The sequence below is a fragment of the Rhinolophus hipposideros genome, assembly GCF_964194185.1.
Source record: "Rhinolophus hipposideros genome assembly, chromosome: X".
Lineage (NCBI taxonomy): Eukaryota > Metazoa > Chordata > Mammalia > Chiroptera > Rhinolophidae > Rhinolophus > Rhinolophus hipposideros.
Window position 1 is genome coordinate 90,832,424 of NC_138046.1, and position 27,931 is coordinate 90,860,354.

The following is a 27,931-nucleotide window of genomic DNA, read 5'->3' on the forward strand; positions in this document are numbered from 1 at the left end:
TATGATGAATATTAATCGGTTTCCTAATATTCAATCAACCTTGCATTCCTGAAATGAATACTACTTGGTAACTGTATATTATTTGCTTAATGAGGTAATGGATTTTGCTTGCTAATATTTTATTTAGTATTTTTAATCAATATTTATCAGTGATATTAGTCTGTAGATTGATTCTTTTTTACATTGTCTTTACCAGGTTCAGGTATCAATATTATACTTGCTTCAAAGAAGAATGGGGGAAAACAGTATGATGGCTCCTCAAAAAATTAAACATAGAATCACGACAAAATCCAATAATTCTACTTCTGAGTATATATCAAAAAGAAACGAAAGCAGGGACTCAAACAGATATTCGCACTCATAGCAGCATTATTCACAATAGCCAAAAAGTAAAAGCCACACAAGTGTCTACTAACAGATGAATGGATAAACCAAAATGTCTTATTATTATACATATGATGGAACATTATTCAGCATAAAAAAGGAGTGAAATTCTGACACATGCTACAACATGTATAAACCTTAAAGACATTATGTTAAGTGAAATAAACCAAACAAAAACAGACTAATAGTGTACGAATCCACTTATACAAGGTACCTAGAGTAGTCCTCAAACTCATAGATACAGAAAGTAGAATAGTGGCTGTCAGGGGCTGGGAAGAGGGAGGAATGAGGAGTTATTGTTTAATGGGTACAGAGGTTCAGTTTGGGATGATGAAAAAGTTCTGGAGATGGATGATGGTAATATCGTGTTTCCCCGAAAATATTATATTATACCGGGTCTTATATTATAGTAAAATAAGACTGGGTGTTACATTAATTTTTGCTCCAAAAGACACATTAGAGCTGATGGTCCGGCTAGGTCCTATTTTGGGGGCAACACAGTAGTTGTACAACAATGTGAATGTACTTAATCCACTGAACTGTAAACTTAAAAATGGCTAAAATGATCAAATTTATGTCATTTATATTTTGCAATAAAGAAAAAAAGGATACCAAAGCACTATAGCCTGTAAATTTTTAGAATCAGGGATTTTTGTTTCCATTATATTTTTAAAATATGCTATAGAATCAATAAGTGCAAAAAGGACTTCATCATCAAACACATATATCTCTCAAGATCAGATTAAAAGATGTTATAAGTCCCTCCCTTCAAAAAAATGAAGTTTTTCTTGATTTCCAGTGTCTTGGAATAATCTATAGAGTATTAGAATTATCTGACCTGTAAGGGCTTGGTATAATTCCCCTATAAAACCAATTGGGCCTGGTGCTTTCTGTAGTGCATTACTTAATATTCTCAATTTTTTTTTAACGGAATTTGGCTTTTTATAACCTTTCTAACTCTCATGCAGTCAATTTTGCTAATCTGTATTTCCCTGGAAAGTAGTCCATTTCATTTAAGTTTTCAAAGTCATTTGCACAGAGGTCTGCTAAGTAGTCTATGATAGTTTTAACTTCTTCTGTTTCCATGGTTAGCTTATTTTGTGTATCTGTGCTTTATCTCTTTTATCCCCTTGATCAAGTCAGATTGTGGTTTATTTTGTTAAATTTTTTCAAAATACTAAAAGTTTTGACCTATTAATTAGATCTACTGTTTTTGTCTCCTTTTCACTTTATTTTCTTTTAAAAAAACTTTCTTCCTCACAATATTGTTAATTTTCCTTATATTGAATCATCTTTGAATACATGGAATAATAAATGTTATACATTATGATATACTGCATCTTTAAATATCAGCTGGAATTTATTTTTCTTTCTTCAGATTTTTTGGATTTGTATAATATACATAAATGAAACCATTCTACAGTATTTCGGTGATGAACTACAGCTGTGTAGTTAGAAGATAATGTTAAAAATGAAACTAATAAATTCTTATAAACAGTGTTATTCACAACATTTGTAACTATCCCTCAAGGGAGAATAGTTATATTATTTACACTATATAGATTGAAAATGGATGTAATACAGCTCTACGTGTACAGACATGGAATGATTTCCAAAATACAATACTAAGTTTTTAAAAAAATTTTTAAGAAAGGTCAAGAGAATATACATAATTGGCTACTGTTTTAATAAAACAAAGAAAAACAAATGTATATGCAAACATACATATGGATTTGCTTATATATGCACTGAGTTTCTCTGGAAGGATATGAAAACACTGGTAACACTGGTGGCTTTCAGTAGTAGGTGGTTAGGGAAAAGGAGGGAGGAGGATACTACACTGTGTTCTTTCAGGCACTTTCATTTTGGATTATCCAAAAATAAGTAATCTTTTACTAAAATTAGAAGGGAGAAATCCTCTATCTTTAATCTGTAAAGACTAATAAGAAGTTAGATGGTGAACTGTTCAAGTTATTAAAGTGCAGAAAAAGAAAAAAAAGCCAGTTAATACTAGTATTACTCAGCTAACAAAATGGGAAACGTAAATTAAATAATTGCTATAAATGTTCAAGAATAATCCATAATATATTGACCTGGAGATATGACACTATACAGGGAAACAAAAGTATTATTATTTAGAGATGGTATGATGATATACATAGAAACTGTTGAGAATCTAATTTTTTAAATCTAGTACGAATGAGTTGGGGAGGTGGGGGTGGTGGATAACATCCCAATAAAATTATCCAAACCTAAACAGAACTACTATATGGTCCACCAATCCCACTTCTGGGTATATTTCCAAAGGAAAACCATCATCTCAAAGAGATATCTGAACTCCCATGTTCACTGCAGCATTATTCACAATACCTAAGGTGTGAAAACAACCTAGGAGTCTGTCAAAAGATGGATCAAGAACATGTGGTATATAAATACAACGGAATAGTATTTTCAGCCTTAAAAAAGAAGGAAGGGCAGCCGGTTAGCTCAGTTGGTTAGAGTGTAGTGCTCTTAACAACAAGGTTGCCGGTTAGATCCCTGCATGGGCCACTGTGAGCTGCACCCTCCACAACTACATTGAAACAACTACTTGACTTGGAGCTGGTGGGTCCCAGAAAAACACACTTAACAAAAAAAAAAAGCAAGAAAAGAAGGAAATCCTATCAATTGTGAAAACATGGATGAACCTGGAGGGCATTATACTACGTGAATAAGTCAGAAAGAGAAAGACAAATAATGTATGGGTGTCACTTATATGTGGAATCTTTAAATAAAATTAAAAAACGAGGGGGGGATGGACTCATAGAAACAAAGAGTAGAAAAGCAGCTGCCACGAGGTGAGGGTGGGTACGAGAGAGGTTGATAAAAGGGTACAATCTTTCAAGTTGTAAGATGAATAAGGTCTGAGGATCTAATGTATAACATGATAACTATAGTTGATAAAACTACTGTATAATTGAAATTTGCTACGAAAACAGAAGTTGAATATTCTCACTCAAAAAGGCTGGTGGGGGAGAAGATGTGAGGTGATGCATGTGCTAACTCAATGGGGGGAATTCTTTCACAACGTATACATATATCAAAATTATCACACTATACACTTCAAATACCTTACAATTCTGTCAAATATACCTCAATAAAGATGAAAAATAACTCAAACTTAAATGCATGATTAAATTTAACAAAAAAAACTAAAAAAAGGCCTCCTTTTTGTCTTTCAAATAGTATAAGCTCAATACCACAAAGCTGTTGTACTTGCTAACACCTCTTTATTAAAATGACCCAGCAAAACACACACACACACACACACACACACACACACACACACACACACACACACACCCAACCACCCACCCACCCACCACTGGCTCCTCTCTATTCAGGACTCAGCCCAAACAGCTCCTCCTCAAAGAGGCCTTCCTTAATCACTCTAGTTAAAAAATTATTCCAGCACTTTTCAGTTTTAATTATGATCTTATTGTTTAACACTATGAAGGCAAGATGGAAACAGAGCTTTCAGGGTTTGTGAAATACTTAATACTTTTTCTACATTGATTAGCAGGAAGACTTCTTCCTATATAAAGAAAATTCCCTTGAACTATTTGGTTTCCCAGCAGTAGCCACTAAACCACAAAAACTACTTAAATTTACATTTTAAAGCTCCATATTCATAAATAAGGTCTGTTGGTATGAATCAGCTGAACTATAAAAAGTAACATTTTATAGGTAGGTAGGCCTTTGCTTTTCTTAATTTTTCACCTGAAAATGAAAATACTTATTATAGCACCAGAGTAGAGATTTTTTCAATCCTTTCATATGCTTACAGTGTCACCTGTCATTTATTATATACTCTGCTCAGAATGAATTTTGTTCTGTTCTGTTAAATCTTAATGGTCACTAAAATTTATCAAATTAAAGAATCAGTGGGGGGAGCGCTGTGTCCCTACAAGAACTCATCTCTTTGAAGGCAGCAGAGAACTCCTGAGGTAATGAGAACAGAAGGAGCTAAGACTCTAGGGAAAGAACTTTGGAGAAGCTTATTTCTGTAGCTGCTTTCACCCTGAGGCCTTTGCTGACTGGACAAAAATCAGCAGTTGGCAGGAGGTCGTGCATATAATTCTCACATGCATCTTCTCAAGGTAGATAAAATCCCTAGAGTAGCAGGGTATCCACACCTAAGTATGCATCAGTTCTGATTCCGCGGGCACATGGGTGCGTGTGGGAGTAGGGATGGGGGTGTGGGAGGTGGTGTGGACAGAGGTATCCAGAAATCCGACGTTAATTTTTTACAGCAACCCACGGTGGCTCAGAAACGAAACACACCTCATAAATTATGTACAAATATAACAATATTTTTCCCTAAAAGCTGTTATAAAATTTATGTTTTACCTAAACTACGATTACCTAATATTTAGTCTCATACCAACTTATGTCTGATTTTCCATACCACTCCTACAGTAAATGTCTATGTGCTATACCTTTTATTGTAAAACTAAGCACAATCTGTCACACACAAAAACAATTCTCTAAAATTAAACTGGAGAAGTATTTTAATATAGCAGCCATAAAAGTAGTGGTAATGATATCAAAAGGTGACTCCAATATGCCTTTTAAATGGTGGCACATGGAAGGGGTATTTCAAGCTTAAGAAAAAGTGAAACTAAAAACAATGCATTATAACAACCATTTAAACATCTTGCAAAGAAAACTAGGCATTGCTTATCAAGAATAAGAGAAATCTTCTTAAATATAGCCATTTAAGCCTACAGATATCCAGGTTTAGAGGCAAATCATAGTAAATGAAACTTCTTTGTGCACAGTAAAGTGCTCTGTGTAATAACTGCTTCACTAAACAAAATCTTGACCACATTTAATAAGTTTAAAATATATGTAAGAGGTAGTGCCCAGAACTCCATTAAATTATCTGCATATCTGATATCACTTAAAATGATATGGATGATCGTTTTTGTTTTAATTAAGATAAGTTAAAACACTTACCTGGGTTTCATATAAGTGGGCAATGTGAAACTGAACTGTAAAGATGATAGAAAATAGAAATCAATACACAAATGTTTGGGATAAATTAAGAACATAAAATGTAAAACATAAGCAGTCTCTACTATATAGACTTAAGTAATAATAGAACACAACTGTTATTTTTAATAGAATATACAAATACACGAACATAAGAAACCATATGTATTTATTGTTGGTAATTATGAAATTGGTCATTATCAAGTTTTGTCAATGGAATTATTAACATTAAAATCTATAGCGAGTATACTTCTTGCAAAGTTCAAACGGCAACCTTAAGCAAATAGTGAAAACTTTTATAATCTATACATTTCAAAACACGGTATTTAAAAACTGAGTTCTAGGTGAAAAAATATGGTGCAAAGTCAGTATTTGAAAAAAACTAAAACAAAAAAACTTTTAATTATTTTCTTATATCATATTTCATATAAACATTTATAAAGAATAGACCAGGATGACACTGGTAATAACACAGAGGAAATGAGTTGTTGTATTTTTCTATCAGTTCTTCAGAATTATACTTTTTTTAAAAGGGGAGGGGGCAAATCATTTGGAAGGCAAGAATAATAAACAGTCCCCAAGATTAACAAGTATGTCTTGAAAATCAAATAAAAACGTATGTCAGCTTTTATTTTCAGGTCTTCCTGATACTGCATCACCAGAGTATGAATGATTCAACAAAAGCAACAGTGCATAAGGAATTAAAACTGGATTCTAGCTACTTAAATACTATGATTTTCATTCTTCCATGACAATGTTCTATCTACTTGGATTTCAAGGAGCCCGGGAGCCTTTCAAAATTATATGCAGAATATTTGTGTGAATCTTTAAAAACCAGGTCCACAGTTATATTCAGTTTCTTTTTTTTTCTTCTTTTTTTTTGTTGAGAGCCCACTGGCCCATGTGGGAACCGAACCGGCAGCCTTCGGAGTTAGGAGCATGGAGCTCCAACCGCCTGTGCCACCCGGCCAGCCCCTATATTCAGTTTCTTATTGGAGAATGCACCATGAACTCACAGATTCCTATAACTGTAAGAATCACCAGAATGGCTTGTTAAAAATAGAGATTCCTGAGATTGTAATTCAGTGAGCCCAGGGCAAGGCCTGGAAAGCTGCCTTTTTATTCAGTTCTGCAAGGGATTCTGACACCTGTTCCCTAGAACACCCACCACCTGGAAACAGCTAAACTAAAAAAAACCATAAATAGCAAAACAAACAAAACATATAATGAACTTTAAAAACAGTAGCATTTTAGATCCAAAGTACTGTATCTCTCCATAATCATTAAATACCATACGACATAAGGTAAAATAAAAATATCTTTAGATGAAAATCAGCTTTTTGTGAAAAGCACATAAAAACAATGGAAGTCCTACATATGCAAATATCCCCTTCACCTACCTACACATGTTAAGCGCTTTTCTTATTCCCCACCCCCCTTTTCCAACACAGCTCTCTTAGAGACTTCCAGTCCAAATCTCACCTCATTACATCATTGAAGGAAGAGACTGGGTAACAGGTTAAGTTGAATGAGGAAGCGATGGAAAACCTATGCCCATTTTCCCCAATCTTCTTATTACTCTAATTAGGGTTTCCAGGCGGGAATTCCGGCCCGTTCTCAGGAATGTTTTTCCACTTTCCCATTCCCGACTCCCAAGACAAGTTGGTCAGGAAATAGAGAAAATCGGCTCCTTGAACCCAGTAATATCTACAATGGGAAATAAACGTACTACTCACAATGTATCTCTTAGACATTTTTCCTATTTATCGCTAGGGTTTCTGGGTGGGAATTACAGCCTGTTCTCAGGGATATTTTGTTTTGCTTCTTTTTTTTTTTTTTTTGCTTTTTTCATTCCAGAATCCTGAGAAAATTTGGTCAGGAAATAGGGAAAATCGATTCCTTGAACCCAGGTGGTTGGCAGTATCGGCCGTCACTTTGTGGAAACAATCCATTGTTAAGAACAGAAAACAGTTTATATCTCGGGATTCGGGAACTGGAAAGCGAAAAAAATTCCTCAGAAAGGGCGGGAATTCCCGCCTGGAAATCCTAACTCTAATAAAGGTAACAAGAAGAAGAGATCAGTGGCCAGCTGGCATGGTTTTACCATCCCAAACTTCCGCGGTGCTCAGTCCTAGTGCTATGTCAAGGGCTTCCCTATCCCATGAGTTACTAAATCCAGTGTCATCTTTTGTAGTATAAGAACCACCATATATTTAAATTCTTAAAAGCCCCCTTCAAAGTGGAACATAACCATACACCTAAGCAAAAGCTCCACTTGACAAGTCTCAATTAGTGGTAGAAATTTTTAACAAGTATTGCCATAAAGGTTCTGAAATTAAACTTTATTCAGAAATTAACACATTATTTTTTAGAATTAATTCTCAGAGAAACAATTTTATCCAAAGGGGCAATCATATATAATGAAGGCCTCATGTTATCATGATTCTACTTTTCAGAACATGAACTATAATTAACCCCTCTTAAATAGCTCTCGAAGCAAGTGTATCTACTTATTTCTTTAATTGCATAAATGAATTGTACCATAAAACAGAAATTTCTCATATAGACTTCTTTTAAAAGCTCACTTTACTTTCTATTATCTTCTGTTTTTGCAGTATCACAAGGTAACATGGAAGATTTCAAAGAATACTCAAGGTCTGTGGCATATGCAATAGGTAATGACACAAAAAAAATTCAAAGAGAAATAAGTTTTACAAAGACAAAGAGCCTGGTGTTGAAACAGTAATAACATCTGGCTCAAAGTAGGTAGTCCACATTGCTGTGTGAGACATCAGCCACTATCTTAGTAATCATGAAGACTATCTAAAATAAACTATCCAAATCAACTAAATAATAATGGCCTACTGTCTCTAAATAAAGCATGTGCTCTTCCATTAGTGACCAACCTCTTAGTAAAGTCCTGAATCCAGGGAAACTCCTCAGTCCTGGGCAAAATAGGACGTTGGTCACCGTCCCTCCTACTTCCCTTTTCAATAACCAACAGAAAGAGAGGCACAGTAAAAACTCAAGATGTAGTCATGATGCGTAGAACTGTCCTCTTCCAACATGACAGGTAAGTTTTCTGCCCTGTGGTACTCATTCTACATAGGTGGTTTCCTTTCAGGAGTAATGATCTGCGAGTGAGATTTAACCTGAACACAGTAGAATAAACTGAGGATTTACCAAAATATTTAGTTTGACGTTTATGAAAGTCCCTCAAAAGTTACCATTTAAACTGACAAATAGTTATGAAACTTAGTTTTAAGGAACCAGCTATAAAAAATTAAGTGAAAAATCAGCTGTTTCCTTATTCCCATAAATTAATTTTTAAAAGATTCTAAGGGTCTATCGTCTAGATGATTTATATAACCTGGATATATAATTTAAGCATAAATTAACCCTTTATAAATTAATATAGCTAAGAGTTAAATTATTTTTCTAATCTAATCTCTTAGAAACTAAAACATTGCTGCATTTGTTTCCTTCCCATCATTTATTCTGCAAATACGCTCATCAGTATAAAATCCTGAATTTTATTTAAAGAAAATAGAAATTTTTTGTTTTCTCAAGAAATTGCCTTTAGTAGAAGTATGAGATAACTGGTCTGGTTTTCACGATGATTTAATCCATGCTATGTTTTAATTCCTGTTATATGCAAGTTACATTCAAATCTCTACAGCTTTTGCACAGATTCAATAATTTTCTTGGGTACTTTTAACACTGAGACTAGTTTTCACTTAATACCTTCCTATATGGTGAAAAAATGAAGTCACTTTTAGCAAAATACTTTCTAAAATCTAGAATCCTTTGATTGATCTTAAATTTTCATTTAAGAATGATTCAATTTTTTATACACTCTAATTAAAATTTTTATTTTTCAAATAAGAAATTTTTAAAGAAAGCCAGCTTGAATCTAATGAATATTCTTAAAACTTTTATTGGCTACTTTACACTAAATAAATATAGCAATACATACTTATGAACATGCTTCAGACACATTCTTTTTGAATTAATTGAAAAATGTCAACTCAAACTTGACGTATGATGTATAAAACTATAACAAAGAGTCAAAGTATGTCTTCCTGATTACCAATAATTTTAATACTATCTATATAGGAGGAATCAGTGAGCTACCATGTATGAATTGTTATATATTCATTTTTCCTAAAAACTGGCAAACCCCATGTTTAATCCCCCCAAGTAATCTACAATATAATACACACAAATAATCGACCTTGTTCATTAGTGCAGATGATTTTAATTCAATGACTCAGTTCACTGGCATATCTATTTTAGACACAGGTTGTTCACAATAACTTGTCTCACACAGTCCATTTGTACAAGTAGCCATGGCAACTAATAGTTAAATTCAACAATTCTACAAGAAATAATTATACAGGATTTATCACTATCATTATCACCACCACCACCACCACCACCACCGCCACCATCACTTGCTGTTAAGTGATCTGAATACATGTAAAAAACTATGGTACTTAATAATACTTACTTTCAGCATTGGACAAAGTGCAGGGATTACAGTCAACCAAAGCTAACTGAAAATGCTGCAAGAAGAGAGTGAGAAAATTAATTCACTGAATTCAGTCATATAAACGTATATTAAGACAATTTTCAGATATGGAAGGTCTAACATATAACTGTTATGCAAATAAACATACTAGATAACCAACTAGAATTACTTTGAACATTTACTGCTGACAACAGACAGGATGTTGAGAATGGAGAATTTAGGGAAGAATTAATCTTATTAAGTTATTCTATGTATATTTTTGTTTATATGAAAAAAACCAGATGTTTAAGTATTCAAATAAACAGTATTAGTTATAAAACAGTTTAAACAGAACACATTGCTATTTTAAAAACTGAAAAGTTCAATGGTATTAATGTCAGAAGACTACTGCTTATCTCAAAATGAGATGTGTACTTTAGAAATTAAAAAATGACTACAAGAATTGTCATAAAGAATAAACTGTCTTTACTGATTCTTCAATAATCATTGTACTTAGTGCTATTTAAAACTATTTGAAATACTACGAAGAATGCACCAAATAACCGTGTTCCAAGTTCATTTATGAAATATAATTACCCTTTTAGAATGTTTGTGGCAATATTAGTCCATTAATAATTATAGCATCCACTTATCATATAAGCCTACCCAAAAAATACATGTTAAATTCAATGTATAACACTAATTTTTAACAACACAAATCTTAAATAATCAAGAACACTGGGTGATATTTGACATCTAGTATGTCAACATTAAACCTGGTATGTAAACTAATGAAGAGAAGACAAGTACTAGAGTTGGTATAATATGTTTAAGATAAAAAGTAAATCTCTTTAAATTTGTCTAAAAAGCATTTCCACATATGTATATTCAAATTTTTAGCATTTAAAGTAATCAACAGCCACAATACAAGCCACTTTTTAAAAAGTGACCACAGTAAGTTCATTCCTATCCACAATCCAAAAATCTAAAGAGTTGTATTTTTTTGTAACTGCTGGACAAACATGACAACTTCTAGATGTAAGCCCCAAAAGTTCTTTATCAAGAGAAATAATCAAGTTTTCAATACTAAATTTCAACAGAATAGACAAAACTGCACTTGTTCAACTAGAATCCTCAATTAACAAAAATAAATAAATGTCAGCCACCCAATGTTACAAGGATAGAAAGATTAGAAATAGAAAGCATCACTTGGTATGGACACAGCTATTATATTCATTCACGAACATCTGTTATGTGCATGCATAACTAGGCTAGCCTACATGTGCAGTACTCTTAATATGTAAGTGTTGTAATATTCTGAATGCGGAAACTACAGACAAAATGACTATGACCCTTAAATATTTAATCCATTCAACAAACATTTATCAAGAGCCTAGAATGCCCTTAAGACACTGCAGACAGAGGGATACAATGGTCAAGAAAACAAAAGTGAAATTATTTGTCATAGTTGATTGAATTTTTAAAAAATCCAACATCTGAACACCTCAAGAACTGCTTTTATTTTCCCTTGGTCTACTAAGCAGATTGTGTATGTCCTGGAACATCCCTTGAGTACGCTACCATGGCAAGAGAAAACAGACTATTTGAAAAAGTGAGTACTATGAAAGCGAAGCATGCTGTATAACCAATTGCTTTGCCTCTAGACCAGGGTTGTCCAAACTTTTTTCAACGTTTTTTACCAAGGGCCATATGCGGTAAAATACACAAACAGCCGGGGCCACTCACTCGAGGTGAAGTACGTATTGCCTCACCTGGTTTATTTAAGTAAACTAAATATATTTTTGGAATTTGCTGCGGGCCAATAAAAAATAGATCGTGGGCCGCAGTTGACCCGAGGGCCGCAGTTTGGACATCCCTGATCTAGACAAAAAGGAGCAGCACAGCAGCCACACATTCAGGTTGCACTATAGTTCTAAATCTAATCTATCCTGACAGCATACATTAATATCTAGATAAGAGAAGACCGACCTTTCCTAACTGAGCCAATCAAAGGATATAAAATGACCTGCAAAGAAACAGCCTTTAAATTGGCAATATTTTAGTTTTATTGTTAGTTTGAGATCCCACAAAGAGTAAAGAGATGCATAGTTTGAATGGCCCAGATTACATTTCATCTGTCAATACTCAAGGTCCTACAAAGCAAACTGGCAGAAACAGTTCTGGCTCATGTTTTGTATAATTCTTAATCAATCTTAAAAGCAGCAATGAAGTCTCTGATGCACCATTTCAAACCCACAATATCATGAAATACTAAACATTTCCAAACAGCAATATAGAAAAATTACTTGGCAAGAGTACATATTCACAAACATGCATATGAGAATGAAAGAACTTACAGAATAATTACTAAGTTTAAGAAACTAAGGAGCCACACAAAACCACCCCACATAAAGAAAAACACTGATACACCTCTCAGTAAAGGGAGATGAGGGACTGAGGATGACATTATTTGTTTCATTTCTAGTACCTAAACCACATGCAAAATAGATGTACCTATTAACATATAAATCAGCAGAAATGACTGACAATTGTGATAATTGGCCCCAAACCTGAAAATGTCACGGTAAAATATCCAGTACCTATCCCTGCAAACAACAGAGAAGCAGTTAGGGAGTATCTGCACCTCATACCGAAATATTGCAGTACTGAAACTGACTACTGTTGTGTGAAATAATTATGCAGTAGAGGCTTATGCAGTTTAAGGACTATATACAAACCTCAAGGCAGAAAGCATTCTACAGAAAATTACTTTCCAAACAAGAAGATTTACCTAAGACACTTTTTTAATGGTTCAGTGATTTTCTTTTTATAGGGCACTTCTGGTCCAATTTAACACAAGGTTCGATTCATTACAATTTCTGTCGACGTCTTTATCACCAAAGTCTTTGTTTTAAAAGCTTTTGATATGTTCAATATTTCAAAATAACTTTATAGTATTTTGCTTCATATAGACTAAGGAACTTGATTTCTATTTGGAGGGAGGATATCTATATTCATGTAATTAACACATAAAACTGGAGTTTCAACACTTTATTTCCCTTTAAATTGTTTTACTTCTAATGGTGATTATTCAATTGTAGAACCCTTTAACTGTATTTCCAACCCTCAAGACAAGCAATGAAATAACTTTTCATAATTGACAATTATGTAGCTACATATAAATTATTAATTTGAAGCAATGTTTAGATTCCAGATCCAATCTTGGATGTTCTGAGTCAGTGGGTTAGAGGTGACACCCTGTGAACCAAATGAAAGCTTCTAACAAATTATTCCAATGCATAAGTCAGGGTTAAATGCCATAATTCAAAGTTTTTAAATTGCGTGCTTACCCTCCAAAACCTTACTTCAGAGTATGTAGACAACGTGCGTATAGGCGATACTGCTGTTTATATTCAATTAGGGTAGACATAGCCTTTTAGGAATAAAATGTTGGCAACCAGCTTTTACTCTACACTCCAGGCACTCTGCTATGACTACGCATCTATAAACACAAAGTCCACTTAATTTTGTAATACAAATTTAAAGGACAATTCCATAATGGAATCCAAAAGATACAGATGAGAGAAGGAAAGAGGTACTTCAGGCTGAGGAAACAAGTTATTTTTTACACAGCTCTTATGAAACAAGGTTTTATGGACCATTTAAGTGGGAGAAGGGAAGGTGAGTCACTTACTCTTTCATGTCAAAGGCAATTTCTTTTTCATTGTAACAGATTGCCACAGTTCTAAAAGTATGATTAAAACCAACAAACTTCATTCCTAAAACTAACAGTCTATGATAAATGGATGAGACTAGGGATTTGGTATCTGAAAATAAGACACAGAACTGAAACTGGTAAGTTTTGGTAGGGCAAGAGACGCATTGCATGACCAAGCTGATCTGACTGAGGTGCTCTCAAAGCTCTCAAACTCAGTTCTTCCAATTCCCTTTGTAATGCAAGGTTGTAACAACAGTTTCCAGGACAGACTCTACTGCATACCAATGACTAATATGGTAGCTCAGGGAACCTAGCAATTTTCATTCAAACAAGAGGTTCCTTCTTTGAAGTTTAGCAATCTGGTCTCTTCTAAAAAAAAAAAAACTCCTTTAACACAAAAGTTAAGACAAAAGACACTGTTATTGAAGATGCTCAAAATCTTATTTCTAGCCCTTCTTTTTGGCTCCAGGCTTATATTTGTCTATACCAAGAGCTGATGTCCCTCAGATATCTCTAACTCAATATATTCCCAAAACACCCACCTCCATTTAGAGCCTTTTCACCTCCCAATCCAAAAACCTGTTGCTACTTTCTTTATCCCCTACTTTAGTTAACGGAAAAGTGATTCAGGCCAATAAATGGGGGATTTCTTCCCATACCAAATCAGTTAATAAATTAAATCCTTTATTAACTCCTTAAGATCTCTAGGATGTATTACCTTTCATCCACCCATCCATCCTATGATAACCCATTGATCCTACTGATCTTGCTCATCTTTTTTCCTGTAACTATGTCCTACCTAGTCTCCCAACTCTTCATTCCATCGTATTTTACGTAAGTATAGATATGCAACTGATTAGAAATTTTAAAACACTGGTTCTAGTTATATCTCTAATTTTCACACAGGGTTGACTTAATTTTCTAAGTTCTTTAAATCTAGTGTACAATTTATATTCATATTAAAATAAGACTGATATGTATACAAATTACAAATACAAGGTAAACATGAAATATATATATATATATATATAATAAAGGGGATAATTCAACAATTTGCACTGTAAAACATTGTTGTGGAACATAAACTTTCTAAAAAAAATGTGACAATGACACACCGACTGCTTCATAAAGCTGCATTTGAAGACCAAGTATTTAAAACCACAAATTTAAGTAGACTTGATTGAGTAAACACCAAAAATACTTTTTGATTAGAAACAACTTCTTGTAGTTACAGTACACTTGAGGAGAGAAAATTAACATGTGAAACCTGGACTCACCCTGATTCTTCAGTATTTGAGAAGATGGAGAATGTACATCTATGTGCAGTGATGTCCTTTTCAAACACGTATTTTTAAACAACTGAAATACTTCAGCTATTTATACTACCTCACACTTGAAGGTAGGTAACAGAACTCAGGGCACAAATATCAAATGGAAAATCAAACCTGGGCGGGCAGAGTGCAGTGGAGAAAGCATAATCAAGTGGCTATATAAACCAATTAGGGGATCACCTCATACCAGAGAATAATATCCAGGAAAGATTAAAAGATAAAGTACAAGATGAGTAGTGGAAAAAGAAAAGAGTAGGGGAAAGATATTTGCCCACGAATGAGGAAAAATGGACAGAAGACAAAATAAACACCAATAACCATCCTCTTCTAAAAGAAACAGTAATGTCATACTCTGGTGAAACTGAATTCCATTGCTAATGTGGGAACTGAGGAGATGTTGTTTAAAGATACAAACTTGAAATTAGTAGATAAATAAATCCTGGAGATCTAATGCACAGCCTAGAGGTTATAGTCAACAATACTGTATTATAAACTTCAAAGTTGCAGAGACTAAATCCTAAATTGTCACCAAAAAAAAAAAAAAGAAGAAATGATAACAGGTGTTTAATGCTAAGGTGATAATCATGCTGCAATATACAAATGTATCAAATCAAACTGTACACCTTAAACTTGTACAATGTTACATGTCCATTTTATCTCAATAAAAAATAAATTTAAAAGATCAGAATTTTCAAAATGCCAGCTGGAAGTGTTAAACTATTCAGCATCATGAAGGAAATAGGACGGGGCAAGCATGAAGAAATAATAGCAACTTTAATCTTCAGACAACTAAACTAATAAAAACATACTATTAAAGCTTCAACAAAGAAATATCACAGATATTTTAGAAACTTAAGGCATGGTTCAAGTTAATTTAATAGTTAGCATTCAAATTCTCAGCAAGTATTTGAATAACAGAGTTCACAGTATCTTAATTAAATGAAATAAATGATTTACATATTCTACAATAAATAAAATAGCAAAAGACAGAAGGCATTTCAAAGATTACAAAATGGATTCTAAAAGGAAGTATATATATCATCATGCCTTTACTTATTCCTTCTGCCTTACTATTTTGGCATTTTAAAAAAAGAAAAAAATCAATACAATTCCTGAGTCTGTAACAGATATAAAATGAAAGGAGACACCTGGAAATGAAGAAGTTCCTGGAGAAGAGTAAAGTAAAAGGACAATGGAAATATTTTTTCACTCAGAAATTTCATGTCACATGTAACAATAGAGGAGGAGACAAGCTGAATGAACTCGTGAACATGGGCATTAGGAGAAAATAACTGTACTGTCAGTTTGTATAGAAAAAAATCTGTTAAGACATGATAAATAAAACTAGCCTTTCTCTTTTTTTCAGTATTTCCAGCCCATTCTACAAAAGGCATTTTATCATTTTATAGCCCCTTCTATTTATCTATCCATTCAAGAAACACTAACCACCTGGTAAAATGCCAAGCTAACACACAAGTCTCATTTGAGATCAACCCATTTCCTTTGAATTGTCTCTGGAATTCTTATCTTCATAATCCTTTCACACTGTGTTTCCCCGAAAATAAGACCTAGCCAGACAATCAGATCTAATGTGTCTTTTGGAGCAAAAATTAATGTAAGACCCCCGTCTTCTATTATAGTTAAATAAGACCGGGTCTTATATTATAGTTAAGTAAGACCGGGCCTTACATTAATTTTTGCTCCAAAAGACACATTAAAGCTGATTGCCCGGTTAGGTCTTATTTTCGGGGAAACACAGCAGTAATCCCTTCAACCAGCACAGCATCCTCAAATACCAAATTATAAGAGAACTTATACTGGTATACCAACAAACTTTCCACAGGTTCCCTTAAAAGAGCCACCATCTTTAAAAATCCAAAAAGTTCTAATGTTGATATATTTTAGGGAAACTTAGATATGTAAATATTAGGAAGACTTTCTATATGATACTCATTAAATGAAACAGATGCACTGGCATTAATTGACTAAATAATGTGGGTGTTATTTTGCATTTATTAGCTTCACATGAAGGGAAATAATTTTAAAAGTCTGCCAAGATGTAAAAATTAGAGGAATTACATAAGACTCCTTGTCAAAATTAGTGTACTTTTATTGAAGTAAGGACAGCGCACTGCTTCAAATATACAACAAATGTGATTATTCTTATTATTAAAAAGTAATGAGGACGTCATAGGAATGGCAGCAGCAGGATGAACTTTTTGAGTTCTCCTCCGGATCTTATCACAAACAGGACATCTATAACCCATCAAAGGACTCTCTGCTCATCACACAGAACAGCTAAGAGACCCAAGCAAGGTTTACTTGAAGGTGGGCAAATTGGGCGAGCAGGAGAAGAGGAAAGGGAGCTAAGTGGAGACACAGCCAGCATTCGCAATTGCAGAGACGCAGGGGATCCCAGGACAGAACAGAGAACACAAAAGCCAGGACGTGGGCTCTTTCCCTGCGTCCCACAGCGGATCTCTCCCACCAAAGGGGCAACACATCCAGCATTTGAGGCAGTAACCTCAGCTGAGAACATCAGCTGAGCCCTAGATCAGACAAAGGACACAAACTTAATACCGGGGTCCCTCCCCCCGCTCTTCCAATCCTACCCCCACCCTTCCAGAGACTAAATTGGCCCCTGAACTGAGTAATATCAGATTACAGAGGAGCCTTAGTGCTCAGGCTCTGGGAAGACTGGCCTGTAGCTCTGAATCAGGGAAGAGGCTGGGAAGAGTGTGATTTTGCAGGACTTGGAGAGAGAAGACCCCTCCATCCTCAGCCCCCACCCTTTCTGGCCTGCCTAGGGTGGGGCAATTACAACTGCAGAGACACTCCCAGGGAAGAGCAGTAAGCAGCAGACACAGCTCCCTGCTTTCAGCAGCTCAGAAATCTCCGGACACAGACACACACACACACACACACACACACACACTAACACATGCGAAGTGCTCTAAGACTCAGGAGACCTGGGCACAGGGCTGGTGGTGCTACTCAGTCCGCATATGTGCAGGCAAGAGCAGAAATTGCCCTGACTTTGTAGAAACTACCATCCAGACCCCTCAGCCCGACGCATCTAAATCTGCAGTCCCAACCTCACTGGGCACCAGGTGACCGGCTCTGCCTGTACAGTACGCAGAGGACAACCTGGAGATTACTTCGTGGGCTTAAGCCAAGACTGGAGCTGCTTTTTCAGTTTTCTTTTGTTTTTATACCTTTCATATCTTTGCCTGTGTTGAGTGTGGGTTATCAGTTGTTTTTACATGTGAATATATTTGATTTTTTCTTTGTTGTTGTTGTTGTTGTGCTTGGTGATTTGCTTTGTTCTGAAATTGCCCTGCCAGGACCCAGCTCAAGAGGCACAAGATTCAACACACCCGGAGGCCAACTCCAGACCAAATCAGAGTACTACTGGGTTTGACCTACAAGTGACACACCCAGAGGGAATTCTCTACAGGCACAAGAGCCCACAGAGGCCAAACCACATTTAAGCAGTCAACCCTCACTCAGCAGAACACCCTGCAGTGGGCAGAGCCAAGTTTCACAAATAGTCAGCCTAGGAGTCAACCCCACCTACTCACAAGTGAAAAGCAATTAAAGGTCTTCTTTAACAGGACAATATACACAACACAAGAGTCACCTTTGGAGCACACGCAGAGGAGAAGAATGGAGTAGTGCAAGTCAAATATAAAGGACACATACTACATAAGACAATCCACTAAGAACTAAGAACTCTAGGGGATCTACCTAATAAATCAAAGCAAACACAGAGAGTCAGCTAGAATGGGGAAACAAAGAAACATGTCCCAAATAAAAGAACAGAAGGAACCTCAGCAACTGGAATCCAAATGAAGCAGAGGTAACCACCTATCAGAGACAGAGTTCAGAACACTGGTGATAAGAATGCTTAAGGAGCTTAGAGAACACATAAAGAAGGATGTAGAAATCACAACGAACAACCAGTTAGAACTAAAGAACACAATTACTGAAATTAAGAACTCACTTGAAGGAATTACCAGCAGGTTAGATGAAGCAGAGGATCGAATCAGCAACTCAGAAGACAAATTAGCAGAGATCACCCAAACAGAACAGAAAGAAAAAAAAAATAAAAAACAATGAAGATGGTTTAAAAGACCTCTGGGATGACATCAAGCGCAACAACATGCGCATCATAGGAATACGAGAAGGTGAATAGAGGAAGCAAGGGATTGAGAACATATTTGAGGTAATAATGTCCGAAAACTTCCCTAACCTGATGAAGGAAAACAACATACAAGCCCAGGAAGTGCAGAGAGTTCCAACCAGGATAAACCCAAACAGGTCCACCCCAAGACACATTATAGTTAAAATGGCAAAGCTTCAAGTCAAAGAGAGAATCCTAAAAGCACAAAAAGAAAGACAGCAGGTTACATACAAGGGACTATAAGACTATCAAATGACTTTTCTACAGAAACATTGAAGGCCAGGAGGTAGTGGCAGGAGATACACAAAGTGATGGAAAACAAAGGCCTACAACCTAGATTGCTTTATCCAGCAAGGCTATCTTTTAAAATTAAAGGAGAGATAAAGAGCTTCCCAGAAAAAAATAAGCTAAAGGACTTTATTACTACCAAGCCAGGATTGCAAGAAATATTAAAAGGACTTCTATAAACAGAAGAAAGATGAAAACAATCTTACCTCAAATGTAAAAAATGGCAATAACTATGTACCTATCAATAATCACTTTAAATCTAAACGGATTAAATGCTCCAATCAAGAGACATAGGGTGGCTGAGTGGATAAGAAAGCAAGACCCTTGTATATGCTGTATACAAGAGACTCATCTCATGAAAATATACACACAGGCTGAAAGTGAAGGTTTGGAGTAAGATATTTCATGCAAATGGCACTGAGAAAAAAGATGGAGTTGCAAGACAAAATAGACTTTAAAATGGAAAACATATTGAAAGACAAACATGGACACTATAATAAAGAGGTCGATCGGACGAGAGGACATAACCCAAGTAAACATCTACGCACCCAACATAGGAGCACCTAAATAAATAAAACAGATATTGACTGACATAAAGACAGAGATCAACAGTAACACTATCATAGTAGGGGACTTCAACACACTTCTGACAACAAACGACATATCTTCCAAACAGAAAATCAATTTGGAAATAACCGCTTTAAATGACACATAGGACAGCTTGGATTTAATCGATATTTTCAGAGCATTTCACCCCAATGCTGCAGAATACACGTTCTTCTCAAGCGCACATGGAACATTTTCCAAGATGGACCATATGTTAGGCCACAAAACAAGTCTTGATAAATTTAAGAAAATTGAAATCATACCAATTGTCTTCTCTGACCACGGTGTTATGAAATTAAAAATAAACTACAGGAAAGAAACTGGAAGACACACCAATTCATGGAGGCTAAATAACATGTTACTAAATAATGAATGGGTCAACCATGAGATCAAGGAAGGAATCCAAAGATATCTCGAGACAAACGAAAGTGAAAACAAGACGACACAAAATTTATGGGATGCCGCGAAAGCAGTCATGAGGGAAATTCATAGCATTGCAGGCCTACCTAAAGAAACTCGAAAAATCACTTATCAACAGTTTATCTTCACACTTAAGGGATCTGGAAAAAGAACAGCAAAATAAGCCCAAAGTGAGTACAAGGAAGGAACTAATAAAGACCAGAGCGGAAATAAATAAAAACAGAAAAACAATACAAAAGATCAATGAATCCAAGAGTTGGTTTTTAGAGGAGATAAACAAAGTCGACACACCTTTAGAAAGACTCATTAAAAAAAAGTGGACCCAAATTAATAAAATCAGAAATGAAAGAGTAGAAGTGACAACAGATACCACAGAAATACAAAAATTTTAAGACATTACTATGAGCAACTATACGCCAACAAATTTGACAATCTGGAAGAAATGGACAATTTTCTAGAAGCGTACAACCTTCCAAGGCTAACTCAAGAAGAAGCAGAAAACCTGAATAGACGGATTACCACCAGGGAAATTGAATCAGTAATCAACAATCTCCCAACAAACAAAAGCCCTGGACCAGATGGCTGAACAGATGAATTTTACAAAACATTCAAAAAGAATTATCACCTATTCTCCTCAAGCTGTTCCAAAAAATCCAGAAGGAGGGAAGGCACCCAAACACTTTTTACGAGACCACTATCACCCTGATCCAAAAATCAGACAAAGACACCACAAAAATAGAAAACTACAGGTCGATATCTCTAATGAACGTACATGCAAAAATCCTCAACAAAATATTAGCGAACCGAGTTCAGCAATACATTAAAAAGATCATATACCATGATCAAGTGGGATTCATCCCTGGTATGCAAGGGTGGTTCAACATCCACAAATCAATTAATGTGGTACACCACATTAACACAATGAAAAATAAAAATCACATGATCATATCAATAGATGCAGAAAAAGCATTTGATAAAATCCATCAGCCATTTATGATAAAAATCCTTAAGAAAGTGGGAATAGAGGGATCATACCTCAACATAATAAAGGTCATATATGATAAACACACAGCTAACATCATACTCCATGGGGAAAAGCTAAAACCATTCCTCTTAAGATCAGGAACAAGGCAAGGATGCCCACTTTCTCTGCTTCTATTCAACATAGTGCTGGAAGTTCTAGCCACAGCAATCAGACAAGAAAAAAAATAAAAGGCATCCAAATCAGTAAGGAGGAAGTAAAATGGTCATTATATGCAGATGACATGATGCTATACATAGAGAACACTAAAGACTCCACCAAGAAACTATTAGAGCTGATAGATGAATTTAGTAAAGTAGCAGGATACAAAATTAATATTCAGAAATCAGTTGCATTTGTATATACCAATAATAAAACATCAGAAGGAGAAATTAAAACAACAGTCCCATTTACAATTGCTCCAAAGACTATGCGACACCTGGGAATAAATTTAACCAAAAAAGTAAAAGATCTGTACTCAGAAAATTATAAGACACTGAAGAAAGAAATGAAAGAAGATACAAATAGATAGAAATACATACCATGTTCATGGATAGGAAGAATTAATATAGTTGAAATGTCTATACTACCTAAGGCAATATGCATATTCAACGCAATTCCTATCAAACTACCAACGACGTTTTTCTCAGAAATAGAACATATAATCCTAAAATTTATTGGACCATAAAAAGACCCCGGATAGCCTCAGCAATCTTGAGAAATAAGAACAAAGTGGGAGGTATAACTATACCTGACTTCAAATTATACTACAAGGCTACAATAACCAAAACAGCATGGTACTGGCATAAAAATAGACACATAGATAAATGGAACAGAATAGAGAGTCCAGAAATAAATCCATGCCTACATGGCCATTTAATCTACGATAATGGAAGCAAGAATGTACGATGGGGGAAAGACAGTCTATTCAATAAATGGTGCTGGGAAACCTGGACAGACACATGCAAAAAAATGAAGCTAGACCACCTCCTTACACCAAATACAAAAATAAATTCAAAATGGCTTAAAGACTTAAATTAAAGATCTGAAACCAGAAAATTCCTATTAGAAAATATAGGAAGAAACTTTACAGACATTACCCAGAGCAAGATTTTTACGGATATATCCCCTCGTGCGAGGGACTTTAATAGAAAAAATAAACATGCGGAATTACATCAAACTAAAAAGTTTTTTCACAGCAAAGGAAACCATCAATAAAACAAAAAGGGATCCTACTGAATGGGAAAAGATATTTGCCAATGATATATTTGATAAGGGGTTAATATCACAAATTCATAAAAAAATTCAGTCAACTCAACTTCAAAATAACAAACAACCCAATTAAAAAATGGGCAGAGGGCATGAAGAGACATTTTTTCCTAAAAGGACATACAGATGGCAAACAGACATATGAAAAAATGCTCAACCTCACTAACCATCAATTTGCATCAGAGAAATGCAAATAAAAACCACAATGAGATACCACTTCACCCCAGTCAAAATGGCTATCATCAATAAATCAACAAACAACAAGTGCTGGTGAGGATGTGGAGAAAAGGGAACGCTTGTGCACTGTTGGTGGGATTGCAGATTGGTGCAGCCTCTATGGAAAACAGTATGGAGGTATCTCAAAACTCTGAAAATAGACCTACCTTATGATCCAGCAATTCCACTCCTAGGTATCTCTCCGGAGAAATCCAAAACTCTAATTCAAAAAAATTTATGCACGCCTATGTTTATTGCAGCATTATACACAATAGGCAAGACATGGAAACAACCGAAATGCCCATCGGTAAATGACTGGATTAAGAAACTGTGGTACATTTATACAATGGAGTATTATGCAGCCATAAAGAAGAAAGAAATCTTACCATTTGCAACTACATGGATGACCTAGAGAACATTATGTTAAGTGAAGTAAGTCAGACAGAGAAAGACAAATACCATATGCTCTCACTTATTTGTGGAATCTAAAGAGAATAAGTGAATGAACTAATCAGAAACAGTTTCGGAGACATAAAGGAAAAACTCAGGGTTGCTAGATGGGAGGGGGGTTGGTGATAGGGGAGAAGGTGAGGGGATTAGTAAGCAGTCAGTAACCACAAGATTGCCATGGCGTTACAAAAGTCAATTTGGGGAATATAATCAATAACGTTGTAAAGATTGTGTAGGGTATCCGATGGACACTTGTCTCATTAGGGAGACCACCTCAGGGATGATGTAGATGCCTGATCACTGCACTGTATACCTGAGGCTGAACAATATTGAATGCCAACTATAATTTTATATGTATGTATGTATGTATGTATGTATGTATGTATGTATGTATGTATACACTTACCAGAAGTAGAGCACAGCATTAGGAATAGAGACAGTGGAAATATAACGGCTGTGTGCGATATAAGAGGGATAATGGATGGGGATGGGGGGTTTACACAGTGTGAGGGATATAAATGATAAACGTCTAGGTATTACTTTGTTTTGTGCACATGAAACTAGTAAAAAGAAATGAACCTAAAAAAAAAGTATTGAAATAAAAATTCTGAATTAATTATATGAAGTTAACTAGATGACTAAACCTACCTGGGAGGATATCCGAAGCAGGGAAGAAAACAACAAATATCATGTAGAAATGTCACCCTGAAATGGACTATGGTTCAGATTAATATTAAAATAGTTAATAAATTAAGAATTGGTGGGGCAGCCAGATGTCTCAGTTGGTTAGAGTGCGAGCTCTCAACAAGAAGCCTGCTGGTTCAATTCCCACATGGGATGGTGGGCCACATCCCCTGAAACTAAAGATTGAAAATGGTGACCGGATTTGGAGCTGAGCTGCGCCCTCCACAACTAGACTGAAGGACAATGACTTGGAGCTGATGGGCCCTGGAGAAACACACTGTTCCCCAATACAAATTTATTAAATAAAAAAAGAAAAAAAGAATTGGTACCTCCACCACTCACTAACCACATGATATCTCATTAGCCAATTTCATGGAAAAATAAGACCATATGATTAAAAAGTAAGCTGGGCATTAACTAAACATTTCTAAGGATGGGCAAAGTAACAAAATACAAGCATTATTTTCACAAATAATATCTACACTGACACCAAATCAGAAGAATTTTAAATATGGTAGACATGGTTTATAAACTGAGAACTAAAAAAGAAAGGGTTGAAAATCGTTGTTTGTCAGATACTTCCATATATATCTTGTTTAATCATTACAACAATCTGTGGGGTGGGTACAGTTATTCCAGTCCTAAAGACTCAAAGACGATCAGAAGAGTTAGGCATGTTGCCCAAGGTCACACAATTAGTTACATGGTAGGGTCAAATTTTAAAACTAAATTTGCTTGCTCTGAAAGCTGTTTACATAGTACCAAAACAGAATGAATCTGTTTCAGAGAGACATTTTGGGAGAAACGTTATTACCAGAGATAGAAATAAAACAGGAGGGCCTGGAAAGTATTTCATGTGTGGGTGAAAAGAAGGAATCTATTTGAAAATAAACTGTACTTTATTTAAATATTTTACCATCTAAAACATACTGTATAGGCAATATCACCCTCTTTGGGCAGAGGGAAAGGAAATGAGGTAGAGAAAACCTAATCTGTAATGTACAGATTGTTCATACCACCCCCACACCAAAAGTGTATTTAAGGAATTGAGCCCTGCTCAAAACTGGGCATAACTGGTCTAAGAGTAACCACATCTTTGGTAAGAAATTGAGAATGGCCACATGGCCTATTTCTAGCCAATAAGATACAAAGTGAGGTATTCCTGAAAAGATCAAAGAAAGTCAGAATCTTTCTCTATGAAATGATTAGCAGATATTTATTGAGCACCTATTACTGTGTTTCCCTAAAAATAAGACCTAACCGGAAAAAAAGCCCAAGCATGATTTTTCAGGATGATATCCCCTAAACATAAGCCCTAATGCGTCTTTTGGAGCAAAACTTAATACAAGACCCAGTCTTATTTTCAGGAAAACACGGTAAAAGCCAATATTACACTAAGCATCTATGCCGCTACTCTGCAATACCTTTCCATATGAGACATGAAAAAGGAATAACCTCACTTTCATTGTATCGGGCAACATACTTAAAAATAAGCCAACACAGAACAGAGAAGAAAATGAATCCTTGATGAAACCTTGGATCAGTTCAATCAACCAATCCTGAAGATGGGACTTCACATTACAGTAGCTACTCTTTTTGTTGTTACTTTAACCAGCTTGAGTTGAAGTTTCTGAGTTTGCAGGCCAAAGCATCGAATACCAACACTTTCTGCTAGACAAGAGTTTTATATAATGGAAAAGTCATCAGAAGTTCCACATCTATCTATATGAAGATAAAGTAGTAGCCATAGTCAGTCTTTAGGAAAATTAGAAGCCAAGTAAAGGGAAAGGGTCATATCATTCCTTCTGATTCCTCCTACTTCATGTACACTAAATGCTCAGCACTTATAGTAATATATGGAAATACCATCTCCTCAACTAAAAATGTTGATGCCTAAAATTCTCCTGTAAATAAACAAGGAATACTGGAGAAAGAAGCCTTAAAAAGCCAATATCAAGATGAGATAAAAATCATGGGCGGCCAGATGGCTCAGTTGGTGAGAGCGCGAGCTCTGAACAACAGGGTTGCCAGTTCGATTCCCACATGGGCCGGTGAGCTGCACCCTCCACAACTAGTTTGAAGACAACGAACTGCCACTGAGCTTCCAGAGGGGCGACCGGGTGGCTCAGTTGATGAGAGTGCAAGCTCTCAACAAGGTTGCCAGTTCAATTCCCGCATGGGATGGTGGGCTGCGACCCCTGCAACTAAGATTGAAAACAGCGACTGGACTTGGAGCTGAGCTGAACCCTCCACAACTAAATTGAAGGACAATGACTTGGAGCTGATGGGCCCTGGAGAAACACACTGTTCCCCAATACTCCCCAATAAAAACTTTTTAAAAAAAGATGAGATAAAAATCAAATGAAACCTTTTCATTATGGGGAACACAAGTATCAAGGACTCCTAAAATTCTTTTCTATTTTCATACAAATGAAATAAACACCAGTATGATATAAAATGTTTTAAATAAATGGAAAAAAGGCCCAAAACAAGAAGAGTGCACTTACTTAAGGCAATTTTGCTAAAATCGCTATGACTTGAAGGTTTGGTTAGTCTTCAACTATGCCTGAACAAATTAGTTATATACAGGAAGGTTTCTGTTGAACATGAATAAGCAGGAATACTTTCAGTTAGCCGTGGAACACTGTCCAACACTGTTTCTCCTGATTAAAGGGGATTTTAAATAATGACACCTTCATGGAAACAGCTTTGCATGCACAGAATTAAGATACCAGTGTACCAATATTCAGAGATATCAACATTCCATAATTAAAGATATACCTGATTACTTTTTTCCACTCAAATACGAGGTCAGACAATTCAGTTTGCAAATTCATCCTAAAAAAAAGTGCTACCGTGTTTGCCCGAAAGTAAGACCTAGCTAGACCATCAGCTCTAATGCGTCTTTTGGAGCAAAAATTAATATAAGACCCAGTCTTATTTTAATATAAGACCAGGTCTGGTATAAGACCGGGTATAATATCATTAATGTAATGTAATATAATATAATATAATATAATAAATAAAACATAACATAACATAATATAATTTTTGCTCCAAAAAGATGCACTAGAGCTGATGGTCTGGCTAGGTCTTATTTTCGGGGAAACACAGTACATACCTCATTGCTGAGTATCACTACAGTCACTTTCGAAGTACTCCCCTTGGGCAGCTATGCATCGATGCCAGCACCTAGTCTACCCTTCAAAGCAATTTTGGAAGTCTTTTACTGGAATGATGTCAGAGCTGCCATCGTATTACCCCTGATGTCCTGAAGGTCATCAAAATGTCTTCCTTTCAATATTTCCTTTATCTTCACATAAAGAAAGAAGTCATGGGGGCCAGATCAGCTGACTAGGGAGTGTGTTCCAATACAGTTATTTGTTTACTGGCTAAAAACTCCCTCACAGACAGTGCCATGTGACCTGGTACGCTGTCGTGATGCAAGAGCCATGAATTGTTGGCGAAAAGTTCAGGTCATTTAACTTTCTCACGCAGCCTTTTCAACACTTCCAAATAGTAAACCTGGTTACCTGTCCAGTTGGTACAAATTCAAAATGAATAATCCCTCTGATATCAAAAAAGTTTATCAACACTGTTACAAGTTCCCGAACTTGTCATATCTTGTATATTTTGTGAGCAACACTTGCCAAACTACTGCCCAAAACACTTCTTCAACAACACATAATAGGTATGTTGTAACAATATTATAATATACTCAAGTAAGTGTATTTTGTATTATAAGGCATTTTCCAGTCTTTGTTAACTAACATACACTGCCCAAGGAGGGGAAAATATGCAAGGGGACATAGTTGAA

General features: G+C 35.5%; 1 protein-coding gene across 9 annotated transcripts in view; it reads right to left on the minus strand.

Annotated features, from left to right (window-relative positions):
* The window catches only part of KDM6A (lysine demethylase 6A), a 213,356-nt gene that overhangs the window by 75,893 nt on the left and 109,532 nt on the right, over nucleotides 1-27,931 (minus strand). For all 9 annotated transcript variants that reach the window (XR_013992908.1, XM_081041951.1, XM_081041952.1 and 6 more), the window contains exons 7-8: nucleotides 9,929-9,983; nucleotides 5,383-5,417 (exon numbers count right to left, since the gene is read on the minus strand). Coding sequence is in view for 8 of the 9 variants with exons in the window: in XM_081041951.1 (XP_080898077.1) it covers nucleotides 5,383-5,417; nucleotides 9,929-9,983 (90 nt within the window). In the remaining variant the exon portion in view is untranslated. The remainder of the gene's footprint in view (nucleotides 1-5,382; nucleotides 5,418-9,928; nucleotides 9,984-27,931) is intronic.